This window comes from Elgaria multicarinata, chromosome 16 (assembly GCF_023053635.1).
Source record: "Elgaria multicarinata webbii isolate HBS135686 ecotype San Diego chromosome 16, rElgMul1.1.pri, whole genome shotgun sequence".
Lineage (NCBI taxonomy): Eukaryota > Metazoa > Chordata > Lepidosauria > Squamata > Anguidae > Elgaria > Elgaria multicarinata.
Genome location: NC_086186.1, coordinates 23,892,412 through 23,911,382, shown reverse-complemented (window position 1 = coordinate 23,911,382; position 18,971 = coordinate 23,892,412). Strand labels below are relative to the sequence as shown.

General features: G+C 42.4%; 1 protein-coding gene across 1 annotated transcript; it reads left to right on the top strand.

The window, feature by feature from the left end:
• Window positions 1-5,923: 5,923 nt before the first annotated feature.
• ARRDC4 (arrestin domain containing 4) lies at window positions 5,924-18,698 on the top strand. Its single transcript, XM_063142658.1, has 8 exons — window positions 5,924-6,347; window positions 10,753-10,822; window positions 12,041-12,188; window positions 15,005-15,107; window positions 16,459-16,715; window positions 17,613-17,775; window positions 18,326-18,462; window positions 18,572-18,698. The coding sequence occupies exons 1-8, from the start codon at window positions 5,924-5,926 to the stop codon at window positions 18,626-18,628; spliced, it is 1,359 nt and encodes a 452-aa protein (XP_062998728.1). The 3' UTR covers window positions 18,629-18,698.
• Window positions 18,699-18,971: the final 273 nt, after the last annotated feature.

Sequence of the window (18,971 nt, the reverse complement as noted above, 5' to 3'; positions counted from 1 at the left end):
TGTGCCCCCTAGTGACCTATCACCCATCCTTTCCTGGAGGTGTCGCCCACATTGCCTATCATGTCTCTTCTTGAAAATGCATCCAGACTTTTCTTCCAGAAGTCATGTTCTCCTACTGCAAAGATACCAATAAATTTTCAGAGGGCAGCCATCTTCTTCTGGGTTCATGGGGGCCATTTTACAGAGCACATAAGTCCAGTGTTGTTGCATCTGCATTGGTTATCATCAACACATCTAATATCCTGGTCATTGACCTACAATGAACTACAAAGCAAGAGAATATTTTCAGGATGCTATAAACAATTTTATTGATGAAAAGCCCAACACGTTTTGACCTGTTTCTTTATTATTAGGCCTTCTTCAAAGAGCTGTAACAAAAATGTGTAGAATATGGCTGAGACAGCACGTAAGAAGAATTCTTTACAATTAATAAAGAGTATTGCAGGCAAGGCCTGTGCATACATTTAAACAATATCAAAACAGTCACATTATTCATGGATACTGGACTTTTCATCAATAAAATAATTTACAGCATCCTGGCATTATTTTCTCCCATTGAGTTCACCTTCGATGCTCACCTGGCTTGCACCATTACCGTTATAGCCCTGAATGGTTAAGAGCAGCAAATATGAAGGACAACCTTGAGTTGAAGGCACTGCGTTGCAGTGGTTCCGCTCCTATTTGGATGGCCAATTCCAGAAAGTGGTGCTGGGGGATTATTGCTCTGTGCCATGGCATTTAGGCCATGGGGTTCCACAGGGCTCTATTTTATCCCCTATGCTGTTTAACATTACACGATATGCGGATAGCACCCAGCTCTACCTCTCCTTTTCATCAAACCCAAGTGACGCAGTGGCTGTTCTGAATCAGTGCCTGAGCATGGTAATACACTGGATGAGGACCAATAAACTGAGATTCAATCTAGACAAGACGGAAGTACTGTTAGCAAGTGGTTCACCTGTCCGTCTAGGTGACGTTCACCCTGTTCTGGACAGGGTTGCACTCCCCCTAAAGAATCAGGTTTGGGGGTGCTCTTGGATCCAGAACTGTCACTTGAGGCACAGGTGAACTCAGTGACAAAGAGCACCTTTTATCAGCTTAGCCTGATATACCAACTGTGCTGTTATCTGGACAGAGACAGGCTAGCTAGTTATCCATGCTCTGATAACCTCTCGTTTGGATTACTGCAATGTGTTATACATGGGGCTGCCATTGAAAATGGTCTGGAAACTTCAACTGATACAAAACAGGGCAGCACGTTTACTAACAGGGACTGGCCAATGAGACCACATCATGCCAGTCCTTTTCCAGCTTCATTGGCCGCCAGTCCAGGTCTGGGCCGATTCAAAGTGTGAGTATTAATATTTAAAGCCCTAAATGCTTTGGGGCCAGGCTATCTGAAGGAACGCCTCCTCCCATATGTACCTACCCAGACCCTAAGGTCATCTTCAGGGGGTCCTTCTCCATGAGCCACTGCAAAAGAAAATGAGACAGGTGGCTACTAGGAGGAGGGCCTTCTCTGCTGTGGCACTCCGGCTATGGAATGAGCTCCCTAAGGAGGTTCACCTGGCATCTACACTATATTCTTTCAGATGCCAGGTGAAGACTTTTTTTTATTCTCTCTGCATTTTAACAGTCTATAAACTTAATTTTAACTTTGCTGTTTAAATTTGTGTTTTAAATTTGTATTTCTGCACTGCTGCTGATTTTATTCTGGTTGTGCTTTTATATTTTATTTTATGCTGTTTGTTTCATACTTTGAATGGTTTTAATTTTTGTGAACCACCCAGAGAGCTTCGGATATTGGGCGGTATAAAAATGAAATAAATAAATAAAATAACATAAAATAAACATTCTTTCACACAAGCCAGCCCACTCACTGCATTCATCATTGGAGGCCTTGTTCTGAGTCCCTTTACCATTGAAGGTCCAGTCGGCTGGGATGTGAGGCAGGGCCTTTTTTGAGATGACCCCCAAGTGGTATTCCCTCCCCTTAGGTGATCCCATTGGTTCCTTCAGTGCTGGCATTTAGCCAGGTTGTTAAGCCTTTTTTTGTTCTGTTCCTCCTCCAGTTATTTTTTTCCTCCTCTATTTTGTGCAGTTTTGTTACTATTCCCCTTCTCATTCTATGCATCATCATTATTGTGTTGATGTTGACGATGATGATGTGGTTGCTCATATCATTGAAGATGTAGATTGTTTAAGTTTATGTTAGGAACTGCCTTGAGAGGGTCTTTGGACCAAAAGGAAGGATTAAAATGTTTCAAGTAAATATTAAATGGATTATTTAAGATGAATCTTTTAAATGAAGTGTTTCAATATTTAAAATGGAGATGAGGGAGCAGCCCTGCTTCCCCTTAGCAGGTGTCACCCTGTGACTGAACGGGCCAGGCTGCTTGAGAGGGCGTAGAAACATGATTACCACTTTAGAAACGGTGTTAGATTGCTTTCCAAAAAAAGAAAATAAATAAAGGCGTGCAAGAGCTCCTGTAACACTACGTGCAGCTTAGCATGTAAGTACAGATAAGTTGATAATATTAGTTGATATGGTACACGGAAATATATTTTAGTGGCCCAATATCACCTCATCGGTTACATTTTTTTTCAATATCCTCTGAGGCCAAAAGTAGCAGTGATATATCTGGAAATAAAATGGAATCAGTTGTGAGATGCTCAGATAGGTTTTCCACCTTTTTCCAAAACAAAACCTCTGTTCCAGAGGCAACTGTACCATGAAGCAGGGTGACCTGGCCCACCTCGGGACACAGATTCTGAGGCATTACGAGCAGAAAATTGTCCAATTATTTGGGTTTTTCTATTTTTACTGCAGAGGAAGGCACCATTTGGATTTTTGCCTAAGGCACCAAATTCTGCTCAGCCACCTTTTGCTCTGTAGCTTTTAACCGCTGCATAATATGCCAATTGAAAGAGTTTCTGTGATTAAGAACATAAGAAGAACTATTTCATGTTGTTCTTTGTCAGTACTACACAATATAAGCAGGGACAGGGGACGATTGCATTCAGGGTTTTTTAATAAGAACTTAAAGAAACTGATAAATGGCTTCATAAATTAGAATATAAGAACATGAGGAGAGCCCTGAGGATCAGACCCAGAGTCTATCTAGTCCAACATTCTGTTCACACCAGCTGTCGACCAGGAACTCAAAAGCAGGACACGGGTGCAACAGCACCCTCCTGCCCATGTTCCCCAGCCACTGGTATATAGAGACTTACTGCCTCTGACACTGAGGGTAGCATATAGACATAAGGACTAGTAGACATTGATAGCCTTGTTTTGCTATCATCTTACTACTGCAATGTCTGTTTTGCAGCAGCAGTAGTAAGATGCAGCTTGGCTTGCACCAGTCCAGGGCCAGTCTCAGGGGTCAGCATACAACTCCCCTGTTAAAACACCTTCACTGGCTTCCGGTCAGTTTCCAGGCACAATTCAAAGTGCTGGTTATCACCTATAAAGCCCTTTATAGATCAGATTCGAGGCTACCTGAAAGACCGTATCCTCACATATGAGCCTGCCCGTGCTCTGAGCAGGGCTGGGCAGAGGGGGGGTGCACTGGGACCAGTTAGCATGGGCCTATGATTTTGAGGGGGCCTACTCCGAGTCCCCCTGGGCAAAGTTGCTTAATTTGTCTGTTGTTGATGAATTTGCCCAAAGAAAAGCATGTAAAGCATTTCTGAAGGTGAAGAAGTGATGTCTTATACACATCTTGAATAACAGTGTTTGCCATTACCTTTTTTTATAAATCGTTCTAGTTCATATGTATTTAGAACTGATTAAAAATACTTAATGAGCAGTTTGAAATGGGGCCTACATTTCCCATCTGGCCTGGGCCTACTACTTGCCCGGCCCTGGCTCTGAGATCTGTCAGGGATGCTTTAGGGTGGATTCCTGCATTGAGCAGGGGGTTGGACTCAGTGGCCTTGTAGGCCCCTTCCAACTCTGCTATTCTATGATTCTATGATCTTCTGGGGAAGCCTTTCCCTCAGTCACACCAACATCCCAGGCAGGCCTGATGTGTAAGCGGGAGAGGGCCTTCTCGGTGGCCGCTCCAAGGCTCTGCATCTCCCTTCCCAGGGAGGCCAGGCTGGCTCCCTCTGTGCTAGTTTCAGAGGCTCCAGCACCAGAGGAAGTAAGCCTGTAAGCACCAGCTGCTGGGGAGCATGGGTGGGAGGGTGCTTTTGCACCCACGTCCTGCATGTGGGTTGGCCACTGTGTGGACAGAGCGCTGGACCTGATTGATCCAACATGGCTGCTTTCATGTTATTTTAATCAATTCTCCCTCCTGCTACCAACTGTCTCTGCAGAGGCCACCAGTGAGGGAGGAAGCAGCAGCCAGACACCTCTCCATCATGCCTGGGTCCAGCTCCAGCTGAGAGCCCCCTCCCTCCTGCTGTCAACTGTAACTGCTGAACTTTTCAACTAAGATTATAGTGTCTGAGTTTGCTTTCCTTTCCCCTCTCCTCCTCCTCCCTCCCAATCCCCTTTCCTTTTGTGTCATGTCTTTTAGATTGTAAGCCTGTGGGCAGGGACTGCCAAGAAATACTTTTGTAAGCCGCCGTGAGAGCCTTTTTTGGCTGAATGGCGGCATAAAAATCCTTAAATAAATAAATAAATAAATTTTATTTTATTTTATTTTATTTAAGCATTTTTATGCCGCCATTCTGCCGGAAAAGAAAAGGCTCTCGCGGCAGCTTACAAACATATTTCTTGACATTTCCTGCCCACAGGCTTACAATCTAAAAGACATGACACAAAAGGAAAAGGGATTGGGCAGGAGGAGGAGGAGGAGAAGGAGGAAGGGGAAAAGAAAATTCAGCTACTCCAGTCTTAGTTCTCTCATGTTCTCGTGTGCTCTTCTGGCGTGCTCAGCCCCAGTAAATGACCGCATTTCCCTGTCCGTTCCTCAGTTGTTCTTTCTATTTATACTAGGGTGACCATATGAAAAGGAAGACAGGGCTCCTGTATCTTTAACGGTTGTATTGAAAAGGGAATTTCAGCAGGTGTCATTTGTATATATGGAGAACCTGGTGAAATTTCCTTTTCATCACCACAGTTAAAGCTGTCCTCTTTTAAATCTGGTCACTCTAGTATAGCTCCTGCAGCTTTAACTATTGTGATGAAGAGGGAATTTCACCAGGTTCCTATATATACAAATGACACCTGCTGAAATTCCCTTTTCAATGCAACCGTTAAAGATACAGGAGCCCTGTCCTCCTTTTCATGTGGTCACCCTATTTATACCCTTGCTGTCCTTTCTCCTCTCCTGTCAACTCATGTCAGCCAAAGCGCTTTTTATACTGTATTTCGTAATTGTGTTTTTAACCTGTTGGGTGTTTTATTGTGGTTTTAATTTTTGTGAACCGCACAGAGAGCTTCTGCTATTGGGCGGTATAAAAATGTAATAAATAAATAAATAAATAAATTAGCGTGACCCTATGAAAAGGAGGACAGGGCTCCTGTATCTTTAACAGTTGTACTGAAAAGGCAATTTCAGCAGGTGTCATTTGTATATATGGGGAACCTGGTGAAATTCCCTCTTCATCACCACAGTTAAAGCTGCCCTCTTTTAAATCTGGTCACTCTAGTATAGCTCCTGCAGCTTTAACTGTGGTGCTGAAGAGGGAATTTCACCAGGATCTCCATATATACAAATGACCCCTCTAAAATTCCCTTTTCTATGCAACTGTTAAAGATACAAGAGCCCTGTCCTCCTTTTCATAGGGTCACCCTAAATAAATATAAAGGGGTGGGGTGGGATGGGTGAATGTTTTCGCTCTCTCCTTTCCACCCAGAGGCTTTTAAGCCCCTCCCCCTGTTTATCCCGGCGTTCGGGCACATGGGCTCCCTCGCCCTCCGATTGGCCGCGGCGCCTCGAGCCCGCGCCTGATTGGACGCGGCGCGCCGATGACGTCAGCTGACAGGCCGCGGTGTGGCGTGGCGTGGGTCCCTCGGCAGGGCCGGAGTGAGGCTCCGAGCGCGGCTCTGAGGCGAAGCATGAGGCGGCGATGGCGGCGGTGGCGATGGCGGCAACGGCGACGCGCGCCGGAGGAGGCCGAGGCGCCGGTGGAGGCGCTGGCCTTGGTTCTCTCGGGGGCGGCGGCGGGCTACTGCGCCGGCGAGACGGTGCGTGGGCGGGTGCGGCTGGAGCTGGCGGCGCCGCTGCCCCTGCGGACCCTCCGCCTCGAGGCCCGCGGAGGCGCCCGGGCCGCCTGGAGGAACAGCGGAGGCGCCTGGGCCCCGCCGCTTCGGCTCCTCTTCGGGGCAGGAGCCCGGCGCGAGGCTCAGGTGTGCTACCTGGACGTCCAGCAGCACCTGCTCGGCCCCGCAGGTGAGGGGCGGCTGGGCCGGGGGGGGGTCGGGGAGAGGGGAGGGGGGACAGTCGTGAGAAGAGACCCCTGGGTTTGTTTGTTTATTTATCTATTTATGTATGTATTTATTACATTGATATACCGCCCCATAGCCGAAGCTCTCGGGGGGGGGGGGGGCGAGAGGGGGGGTGTTCGCATTTTCTTTTACTTACCATTTATTGCATTCATCTGCTGCCTATTTCCCTCTTGCAAGGAACCCTCTTTTCTATGCAAAAACTCCCTTTTCTATGCAACTGTTAAAGATACAGGAGCCCTGTCCTCCTTTTCATAGGGTCACCCTATACATGTCTTAGTATTTACATGACTTACCATTTATTGCATTCATCTGCTGCCTATTTCCCTCTTGCAAGGAACCCTCTTTTCTATGCAAAAACTCCCTTTTCTATGCAACTGTTAAAGATACAGGAGCCCTGTCCTCCTTTTCATAGGGTCACCCTATACATGTCTTAGTATTTACATGACTTACCATTTATTGCATTCATCTGCTGCCTATTTCCCTCTTGCAAGGAACCCTCTTTTCTATGCAAAAACTCCCTTTTCTATGCAACTGTTAAAGATACAGGAGCCCTGTCCTCCTTTTCATAGGGTCACCCTATACATGTCTTAGTATTTACATGACTTACCATTTATTGCATTCATCTGCTGCCTATTTCCCTCTTGCAAGGAACCCTCTTTTCTATGCAAAAACTCCCTTTTCTATGCAACTGTTAAAGATACAGGAGCCCTGTCCTCCTTTTCATAGGGTCACCCTATACATGTCTTAGTATTTACATGACTTACCATTTATTGCATTCATCTGCTGCCTATTTCCCTCTTGCAAGGAACCCTCTTTTCTATGCAAAAACTCCCTTTTCTATGCAACTGTTAAAGATACAGGAGCCCTGTCCTCCTTTTCATAGGGTCACCCTATACATGTCTTAGTATTTACATGACTTACCATTTATTGCATTCATCTGCTGCCTATTTCCCTCTTGCAAGGAACCCTCTTTTCTATGCAAAAACTCCCTTTTCTATGCTACTGTTAAAGATACAGGAGCCCTGTCCTCCTTTTCATAGGGTCACCTTATATTTACATGTCTTAGTATTTGCATGACTTACCATTTATTGCATTCATCTGCTGCCTGTTTCCCTCTTGCAAGGAACCCTCCTCTTCGGTTTATCTACACAACAACCCTGTGAGGGAAAAGCGGGGAGGGGTGCAAGGGAAGCAGCAGAGCTAAGAGCAAGGGCAGGGTGTTGTGGGGGGGGTGGATTGTGAGGGCTGGGGAGGGGGAAGGAATTTTCCTGGTTTGGGTAGGTGTGTGGGTGTGTTTTGGGGGGTGCATATTTGTATGTCTTAATATTTGTATGTCTTAATATTTGCATGTTTTAGTATTCTTAGTATTTGCATGTCTTAGTATTCACATGTCTTCGTATTTGCTGGGGTGACCCTATGAAAAGGCGGACAGGGTTCCTGTATCTTTAACAGATGTATTGAAAAGGAAATTTCAGCAGGTGTCATTTGTATATATGGGGAACCTGGTGGAATTCCCTCTTCATCACAACAGTTAAAGCTGCAGGTGCCCTGCCCTCTTTTGAATCTGGTCACTCTAGTATAGCTCCTGCAGCTTTAACTGTTGTAATGAAAACGGAATTTCATCAGGTTCTCCATATATACAAATTACACCTGCTGAAACTCCCTTTTATATGCAACTGTTAAAGATACAGGAGCCCTGTCCTCCTTTTCATAGGGTCACCCTATATTTACATGTCTTAGTATTTGCATGACTTACCATTTATTGCATTCATCTGCCACCTATTTCCCTCTTGCAAGGAACCCTCCTCTTCGGTTTAGCTACACAACAACCCTGTGAGGGAAAAGCGGGGAGGGGTGCAAGGGAAGCAGCGGAGGCTAAGAGCAAGGGCAGGATTTTGTGGGGGGGGGTGGATTGTGAGGGCTGGGGGGGGGGAAGGAATTTTCCTGGTTTCGGTAGGTGTGTGTGTTTGTATGTTTATTGCATTTCTATACCGCCCAATAGCCGAAGCTCTCTGGTTTTTTTTTTACAAATTTAAGACAATTCAAAACGAAACAATAGTATAAATCCATAATATAAAATACAATATAAAGGCGCAACCAAGATAAAAACAGCAGCAGTGCAAAAAATACAAATTTAAAACAGCAAAGGTAAAATTAATGTATAGACTGTTAAAATACTGGGAGAATAAAAAAAAAGTCTTCACCTGGTGTCTAAAAGAATATAATATGGATGCCAAGCAAACCTAAGATATATTTAGATGTCTTAGTATTTACATGTCTTAGTATTCACGACTTAGTGACTTATTATTTACATGACTTAGTATTTACATGTTTTAGTATTCACATGACTTATTATTTATTGCATTCATATGCTGCCTATTTCCACTTGCAAGAAATCTAAGGTGGCTGACATGATCCTCTTCATCCTCCTCTTCACTTTATCCTCACAACAACCCTGTGAGGTAGTATAGGCTGAGGTAAAGCGGGGAGGGGGGCGTAAGGAAAAGGGCAGGAACTAAGAGCAATGGCAGGATGCAAGGGGGGGTTGTGAGGGCCGGTGAGGGCAGGAATTTGCCTGGGTTGGGTAAGTATGTAGAGAGGAGTTATATGCATTTAGTGCTTACTACTTAGTACATTTATATGCCGCCTAAGGTGTAAGGAACCTAAGAAAACTGACCTGATCTCCTCCTCTCCATTTTCTCATCACAATGACCTTTGTGGTCATTCTAAGGTGGCTAAGGTCAATCTAAGGTGGCTGACGTGATCCTTTTCATCCTCCTCTTCACTTTATCCTCGCAACAACCCTGTGAGGTAGGGTAGGCTGAGGAAAAGCAGGGAGGGTCGTGAAGAAAGGAGAGCAAAAACTACAGTAGGATGCAGGGTGGGAATTTGCCCTGTTTGGGTAGATGTGTACGGAGTGGGTATTCACATTTGTTTGTTTATTTCATGTAGTTATTTTTTCCATTTGTATCCCGCCTATTTTCCCCTTGCAAGGAACCTAAGGTGGCTGACATGATTCTACTTGTCTTCATTTCATCCTCACAACAACCCTTTGAGTAGGATAGTCTGAGTGGGCAGGAACTGGCCCAAAGTCACCCAGTGAGCTTCACAGCCAAGTGAGAGTCTTGAACCCTGGTCTCTCCAGTTTTATTTATTGATTTGATTTGTACCCTGCCTTTCTGTCAAAACATTTCACTATTTGCAGTTTACAGAATCTGTTAGAATTGATTAAAACAATACTTTAAAATACAATAAAAACATAACAATCACAGAAATAAAATATTATTAAAAACAGCACCCAACTCACCAGGCCCACTTACTGGCCAAAGGCTTTCTCAAATAAAACTCTCTGCCAGTGGGACGACATCAAAGAGGGCCCGAACCTAGCCTTCCTTAAGGAAAGGAACCTCTCATGCAAGCACTGAGTCATTACTGACTCTTGGAGGGACACCAGCTTTCGCTGACGTTTTCATGGCAGGCCTTATAGCGGGGTGGTTTGCCGTTGCCTTCCCCAGCCGTTATTATCTTTCCCCCAGCTAACTGGGTACTCATTTTACCGACCTCGGGAGGATGGAAGGCTGAGTCGACTCAAGCCGGCTGCCTGAAACCAGCTTCCGCTGGGATCGAACTCAGGCAGTGGGGAGAGTTTCAGCTGCAGAAACTGCTGCTTTACTGCTCTGCGGAATTAATTACTTGGGAGCAGCCACCAAAAAGGCCCTCCCAACAAACACATTTGTGACAGCTGCAATCTCAAAAGAAAGCCATTAACCTAGCCATTAAGTCAAAATTGAACTGTCTTTTCTCAGTTCAGATGTGATGTAAAATTGGTCTGAAGTAACCACAACAGAAGCACTGAAGTTGGAGCACGGTAGATGGTGAATCTGTGGCCCTGGTGCTCATTCTGTGATTAATCAGTGGTAGTATTTATTTATTTATTTAGAATATTTATATACCGCTCACCATTGAAAAATTTCGGAGCGGTGTACAAAATAAAATGAAAATAAAAACAGAATAAAACAGTTAAAACAAAATTTAAAAGAAGCAAAAACAGATTCAAGGCTGCATATCAAGGAAAGGCTTCTTGGAATAAAGATGTTTTCAGGAGGCACCGAAAGGAGTACAAGGTTGGAGCCTGCCTGACCTCCAGAGGCAGGGAATTCCACAGGAGGGGGGCCACCACGCTGAAGGCTCTTCCCTTGGTGGATTCCAATCGGAGGATGGATCTATGTGGAACCACCAGGAGCAGGCCCTCGGCACAAAATTAATAGGTTCTATCGATTCTACAATTTGTTTTTTGTAATTTTGTAATGTGTGAGTTTACTTTAAAACATTTTTTCTTCATCCTATAGGTGATGAAAGCTTAATCCCATTAGAAGCTGGACGACATGAATTCCCTTTCAGCTTTCAACTCCCCCAGGAGTAAGTGCTGTAACTTGCAATCTTGGTGTTATACGTTTTCTTGAAAAAATATCTAGAAACACTTCAAAAAATAACAGCTGTGAACAGAATGCGCCCCCAAATTAAAATTTGGCCCTGGCCTTGATTTTGTTTTACTTGTTCGTATCAAGAGTTTTAAGAAAGCTCCTTATTCAGCAGTAGTGGGGAACTGTTGAGCCTTTGGGAGTAAAAAATGGGCTTTAGGGTTCTCCAACTTTGTCCCTAGTAATTATGTCAAGCAGGGACTGATTGACACAAACAGTCAGCAGAGGAGAGGCAAAATTAAATGCAAGAAAGCTGTGGTGGAAGGCCCTGTGGGAATGTGCCTTCCACATTGCTTATTCTGTTTCTATAAGCTGTGAGCTGACACATGTTGGTGGTGGAAGGGATAATGCAAGAAGGCAACAGGTCCATGTAAGAAGCTTGATTGATTTTTCCAAATGGAGTAAAGATAAAAACTCTGAATACTGTTTGCTTGGACTAGTCACTAGACTGACGGAGGACTGGACAAAAGAGAAATGTGGATGGTACGGCAGTGGTTAGGTGACACGAGGAGAGAAGGAAGCTCTGCAATAGAAGTTCTTCCCTCTGATCAGTAGACATTTCTGCACCACATGACTTTAGCAGGCAGTGCTATTGCATTTCTTCACAATCATGAGGGCTACAAATTAGGGTTGGGCATTTGATCATTCCAATAATGGTCAAATATTTTGAAATGGGTAACTATTAGGGGAAAAAAACAGGGCGCTTCAGCTATTGGGCGGTATAAAAATAAATAAATAAATTACATTTATTGTTGTGAACCACGTAGGAAGTTTCGGCTATTGGGCAGTGTAGAAATGTAATAAATAAAAGCAAGCCACCACCTAAACATTAGTATTACTGGGTTCCTGGAATATTTAACCATTGCCAATTAGGCAGTCAATTGACTGACATACCAATCCTAGTACAAACTATCTTAATAAAACCTGAGATATGCAGGAAGCAAAATTCTGCTCTGCATAATTCTGTTCGCTTTCAGTAAGACGGTTTGCATGCAGCCTATCATAATACTCTCTGTCATTACATAGCACATGCATAGTTAGTTATCAAGCCATTGTTGGCATTCCAGCAAGAAGGCTGTAAAGAGCTGCACATGTTAAGTCTACAACTGAGAAATGTGCTAAACATGTAATCGGGAATTTCTTATCTTGTGTTCAGATCCTTGGCAACCTCTTTCACAGGAAAGTATGGCAGCATTGAATACTATGTGAAAGCAATCCTGGAAAGGCCAAAGGCCCGCAATCAAACCGTGAAGAGAGAGTTCCAGGTTATCAGACACATTGATATCAATTCACCAGTGCTACTGGTAAGAGCAGATCTAGCTCTCCCCTCAGCTACAGCCTAGTCTGTGATATTTCTGTATGTCACTTTGCTGAGTTTTCAGTGCATGTAAGCTCTCTTCTAAGCTTTCTCTATAAATAGATAGCCTTCGGTTGCGTGAATTGCAAACAACGTTTTGCATTTTTTTAATGCCATTGATCACATCCCTGCTGGCACAGCTGTTCTATGAAAAGTTGGGACAGCATTGACATGGGTTCATAAGGCTTAATAACAATAATGCAGAAGCTGAAAAGTACTTATTTTTATCAGAATGTAGCTATATTTATGGGGCTGCGGAGTCCTCAACCCCCTCATTAATAGCAGACTATGGAACAATAATTGTAGTAAACTATTTATCCTTCCTAGCCTGTGGCTTAAGCTCTGGTCATTATGTCATGCATCCTTGCATTGCCGATGCAATTTCCAGCCTCAAAACTTTTCAGTTATTATTTCCTTACAATAGATTTGGTTACATTAAAACATTGAGCTTCTAATGATCAGTGGAAATGTAATAGAAAATAAAAGAGTAACAATATAGCCATAATGAAAGTGAATTAGTTGGATTTTGCATTCTTATTATGGTACTTAGGATCGAGTTGGTTATTTAATTTCGATTTGCTGCTTGTGAAATGCTGGAATCATTTTAACTTTTCATCATAATGCTGATGCAGCAGCAGCAGCAAGGAGGGCTTCTTCATAGTTAGTGATGGTTTCCCCAGTAGCTTTTGTCTCTGTTCTATCTAAATGAAATAACAGAAATGAGGATTGAATGTGTCTTTCGTCCATACATTATTATTATTATTATTATTATTATTATTATTATTTATTTATATAGCACCATCAATGTACATGGTGCTGTACAGATAACACAGTAAATAGCAAAACCCTGCCGCATAGGCTTACAATCTAATAAGTTGTAGTAAACAATAAAGAGGGAAGGAGAATGCAAACAGGCACAGGGAAGTGTAAACAGGCGCCGGGTACATTCTTACTTTGCACAAATCAGGTTAGATGAACAGAATTTGTGTATGCTTTTGTCAGATCATGGATAAAATTTAATACTTGGTGCAGGCTCTCAAGTCATTTCCAGATCCAAATCAAAGTGCTGGATTGACGTATACAGCTCTACATGGCTTGAGACACAGTTCCTAGAGGAATGCCTACTCCCATATGTATTTACATTCAGATCATCCACAGAAGCCCTTTTTTAAATACCCCCTCATTCTGAGACTCGGAGGGTGGCAACAAGACTACCCCCCCAAAATAGTTGCCTGCCTACTAGCATTTGTGAATTGAAAACAAAACTAACACTTTGGGGTCTCCGACCCTAGAAAACAGGTTATAAAATGCAGCTGTTGGCTTACAAAATTTAAGAAGAGAGACTGAAACCCCCAAAGAAGAAGAAAAAGAAAAACACGCCATGCAGAGAAATCTACTGATACTTCATTTAGCAGACCATGACTGACATAAAAATGAATATGATGACCAGAGTGCTTTGCAAACCAAACATGAGGCTTCTGGAGCAAAAGTACTCGCTCAATAATTGATGAGCATTTGATCACCCCTGAATTGAAGGATCCAATAGAATATGTTTGATTTTTAAAGGCCTTTAATCATACTGGGGAGTAGTTCTGAGCCATTCTGGAAGTAATTTCCTGATTGCCAATAGTGACCAGGTAACGTTAATGACAAACCTACAGTTTTGTAGCATTTACTACTGCTTAAACAATATCTAGATCCAAATTTGAATTTTGTTCTTCATGCTTCACTCTGAGTTTAAATCAAAAGAGGGAGAGAGAGAAACTACATTACACATTAAAAAGGCAAAACTACAACCTTGATTTCACAAATGTTTGTGTTTGTACATAAATTTCTGGGCCAGGACCCCGGAACCTATTTCAGGTTTGCAGAAAGCCTTGCTTTTGCCCATTAAACTTGACCTTGAATAGTAGACAATGAACCTCCAGCCTGTGTGACCCCACAAGGTGCTTCTGGAATGTTCCTTTGTTTCAAAAGTAGCTTACCATGTAGCAGAGGAGCTCCTGTTTGAGAAATACAGGTCCAAAAGCCTCCTTGAGCATGGTGAAACTAGATACATGGTTCAATGCATCCTGGCCCTGTCTGTGTGCAACGTGCACAGGTCACTTTACACATGTGGCCAATAGCATCATTTAAATAATAATTAAATAGTAATTGATATGAACATGTGGATGGTAGGTTTGAATTGCTAACCTGGAATGTCTAATGAGACTGCTGCAGGTGCTGGACGTATATGCTGTAATACAGAGCTGTCATGTGGAATAGAAATGGGAAGAGGATGTGCCTCCTTCAGAAGTAATTAGGCACCATAGAGCTGACTGAGAGAATGCAAACCAACATGCCTTACTCAGAGCAGCAACCTGTTAGAACAGAACTGGGTGTGTCACATGGGCAGATATACCTGCTTTGCCTCTATCACCTTGCTATGGATGCTACCAAAGCTTTTTGCTTTTTTCTTAATTTTTAAACTTTTTTATTGTGAATGTCAACAAAAAAAACCAGAAAATACATCATGAAAAAATGGAGGGGGGGGACCACCTGTATCGATGGGTATCGATGCTACCAAAGCTAATGTCATTGCATAACATTCTGAGTACCATATTAATGGTTAATTGATTCATCAGTCACAGGTGAATTGCTACTACTCTTTGTAAACCACCCAGAGAGCTTTGGCTATCGGGTGGTATAGAAATGTAATAAATAATAATAAATACTGACAAATTTGAAAAGCCACTATTTATGATTTTTTTCTTATTTTTTCAGAGCCCTGTAAGGCAAAGCCAGGAGAAGATGGTTGGTTACTCAGTTTTCACTTATGGCTCAGTTTCTCTGAGTGCCAAAATTAAGAGGAAGGGATATTGTAATGGTAAGTGTTGTCCTTTTTAATTTATTAGATTCAGATGGAACTAGACCTTAGGTTGGCAAATACATGGTCTCTAGCCTCCATTTGCAAAAATAATGTGGAGATGAAGATGAGGGATTAGCAAGGTTTAAGGTTCTTGTACTTGTGTACAAAGCCCTAAACAACTTGGGACCAGGATACCTGAGAGAGCGCCTTCTCCCTTACCAACCTGCCCAGTCACTGAGGTCATCCAAGGGCCTGCTCCTGGTGGTTCCACATAGATCCATCCTCTGATTGGAATCCACCAGGGGAAGAGCCTTCAGTGTGGTGGCACCCCTCCTGTGGAATTCTCTGCCTCTGGAGGTCAGGCAGGCTCCAACCTTGTACTCCTTTCGGTGCCTCCTGAAAACATCTTTATTCCAAGAAGCCTTTCCTTAATATGCAGCCTTGAATCTCTGTTTTTGCTTCTTTTAAATTTTGTTTTAACTGTTTTATTCTGTTTTTATTTTCATTTTCTCTTGTACACCGCTCCGAAATTTTTAAATGGGGAGCAGTATATAAATATTCTAAATAAATAAATAAATAAAGGGGTTGACCTCTTCCATGGAGCTCTGTTTCCCCTTCCGTTTTCAGAACCTGGCTATGAGGAAATGATTTGAATGGCCTGGAATGAGGGCACTCTCAGGGCAGAATGGATGGCAGAGGGTTAATTAAGAATCTCCCCTACCATCTTCTAATTCTCCCTTCAAGTACTGTGCTTCTGTATTAGTGTTGGAATGCTACGTTTCTCTCATAACATCGTTTTCCACGCTTAGAATGTCCTGATTTAAAAGTTCCACGTTTTGTGGCAGAAAAGAGAAAACAGGTTAAGTGAAAAGCTAATAAATCATACATGAGATCAAAACATTCTTTATCATCATATTGAAAGCCTACTGTATTAAATAGTGCTTGCATTTAAAATGTGTTAGCTTTGAGAAGAAAGACAACACCTAGTCAGAAGGAGCTCTCTTAACACAAGAATAGATGTTTTTAATAATCATAGTAGATTTGTATACAAGTTTCATGGTGCCTTTTGTTACAATGAATTTTGGAAGTACCCCAAAACCCCATTACACTGTTCAGAAAAATAAACATTATAAATATTATAAGTGTCCACATCTTTATCCAGCACCAGCTACAGCACAAACGTTGACTATGTGCAAAAATATTTTTTGCTTAAAGAACAAAATGTTAAGTTGTTCCATAACAGATAGAAAAGTGGAGGGAAATATATTTTTCAACATGTGGTGGGTGAAGTTCTTTGACACTTATGTACAATATAATGTTCAATAAGTTCTTAATTACTTTCTGAATATTTTTTGTTGTTGTTTTTTAGGTGAAGCAATACCAATTTATGCAGAAATTGAGAATTGTTCCTCTTGTTTAATTGTTCCAAAAGCTGCCATTTTCCAAACACAGACTTATCTGGCTAGTGGAAAACCAAAGACTTTTCGTCAGAAGGTTGCCAAAGTTAGAGGAAATCTTGTTCCTTCTGGGAGTACAGATACCTGGAATGGGAAACCTTTGAAAATTCCCCCTGTAACTCCTTCTATCCTTGACTGCTCTATTATTAGAGTTGAATATTCTTTAGCTGTGAGTATGGCTTTTCACCATTTAACTCTATTTAAAAGGTTATTTATTTATTTATTTATTTATTTTTATTTAAGGATTTTTATGCCGCCATTCAGCCAAAAAAGGCTCTCATGGCGGCTTACAAAAGTATTTCTTGACAGTCCCTGCCCACAGGCTTACAATCTAAAAGACATGACACAAAAGGAAAGGGGATTGGGAGGGAGGAGGATGAGGGGGGAAAGGAAAGCAAATTCAGGCACTACAATCTTAGTTGTAAAGTTCAGCAGTTACTGTTGACAGCAGGAGGGAGGGGGCTCTCAGCTGGAGCTGGACCCAGGCACGGTGGAGAGGTGCCTGGCTGCTGCTTCCTCCCTCACTTTATATTGTGATGCATGTAGTGAGACACCCAAATGAATTCAGGCCTGTTTATTTTTCCTTAAATCCTTCATGGCATTACTTAATTGTGGTAAACTTTAGGGTGTTAAGTAATGCAACTGCGTTTGAGGGAGAAATTTGCCAGCTCGCAATGGGCCTAGCTCTCTCCATCTAATACCATGATTCAAAATTGTTCTGCAAACCCAGAAGTGGTAGGCTCACCTTTAACAGCTGGTACTGAGACACTTGTCTGGAATCTAAGATATGAGTCCAGAGGTGGAACAGAAGAAACGCTGTCAAAATGATGTTTGGATTGTCAAGCCTATTCTACAGAAGCAGGAAAATAATGGTGAAAGTGTGACACAGGCCAGAGGGATCTAGAAAATATATTTGGAGAAGGGAGTGATCTGTCTCAACTCATGTGCTTTATCCAGAATCACTGGGGAATTTTTGACCTTGCAGCTTGATAAACTTGAAACTTTTGTGAAGTAGCCCTTGCTTCCCTCTGACAAATCCTGGGAAATTTCATATTTCTTCCCTCAGGTATACATTCATATTCCTGGTGCTAAAAAGTTGATGCTTGAACTGCCCCTGGTGATTGGCACAATTCCATGCACAGGGTTTTCCAGCAGGGACTCCAGTTTTTCCAGCCAACTCAGTATGGATATGAGCTGGCTGGCACAGACAATGCCAGAGCATCCAGAAGGTATGGACTTCGTTTTGTTTTTGAGAAGGTGGTTTTGCTTGGCTGGGATTGAATGCTTGGGGTAAGAGGAACAGCTAGATCAGTTTCGCCAAAGCTGCAAAGTTCTCATGAAATGAAAGCAAATATAGTAAGTGGTGTGTTGCACTGGGGGGAACTGAGCTAAAACCCCAGTCAATTATGATGCTTCGACTACCTTTCAGCCAAATCTATCTTTGTAGGGTGATTATGAAAAGAAAATGCTATGGAGAACTTCTGTAGGGAAGGCTGAAATGCAAATAAAATGCCATTTAAAAAAACCGAAATCTCTCTGATGTGTCCAAAGTATTGGATGCATTATTATAATGCACCAAAACTGATATCTTCTTTGTTTGTTTATTCATTCATTAACAGGATTTAAATGCTTCTTAAGTTGTACATCATTTCCACTATAATGATTTCAGTTATCCTAGTTACAGCTTAGGAACAGGTTCATATGCAGCAGAGAACCAAGGAAGTAGTTGCTGAACAGATTTGGTTGATTTGTGTGTGTGTGTGTGTTTTTGTCTCTTAGCACCACCCAATTATGCTGATGTAGTATCAGAGGAAGAATTCTCAAGACATGTTACTGTTTATCCACAACCAATTGACTGTGATGAGCTTCCCTACATAGAGGAGTTTCTGTTTCAACCCCCTCCTCTCTATTCAGAGGTAAATTAAGATGGTCAAGTACATCTTATGAGTGTAACTTTTAAATACACCAAAAAGTTTACCTTAACTTCAGAATCCTGATCAATAAGTGTATTTCTTTTCTCTACAGTTTAACCCACATCCTACTGAGGTAGAAGACAATCAACCACTATCAATCATAGCTTAAGGATGATTTCTAAAAGTTAGATTGTCTTGATTTTGGGTATTATAGCCTCTGCTTGTAGTAACACTTTTGGAAAAGCAATTTTCTTGCTTAAACAGGCAAGTCAACTGTTATATCACAGTAAGTTGTGCTTCTTTGTGGAGAGGAATAGAAGAATGCCTTGTGGATTTGTTGTCACAGAAGAAGCCTTGGGATCAAATTACCAAATAAAAGTGGCCACTCTCCTACTTGTGGCAAGTGGAACATATCTGAGACGAAAGAAGACTTAGAAATTGGTACATGTAGTACAAGAGTCTTGCTGAGGATATTCCAGAGACCAGCAGAAACAGGGCTTCAGTTTGGCAGT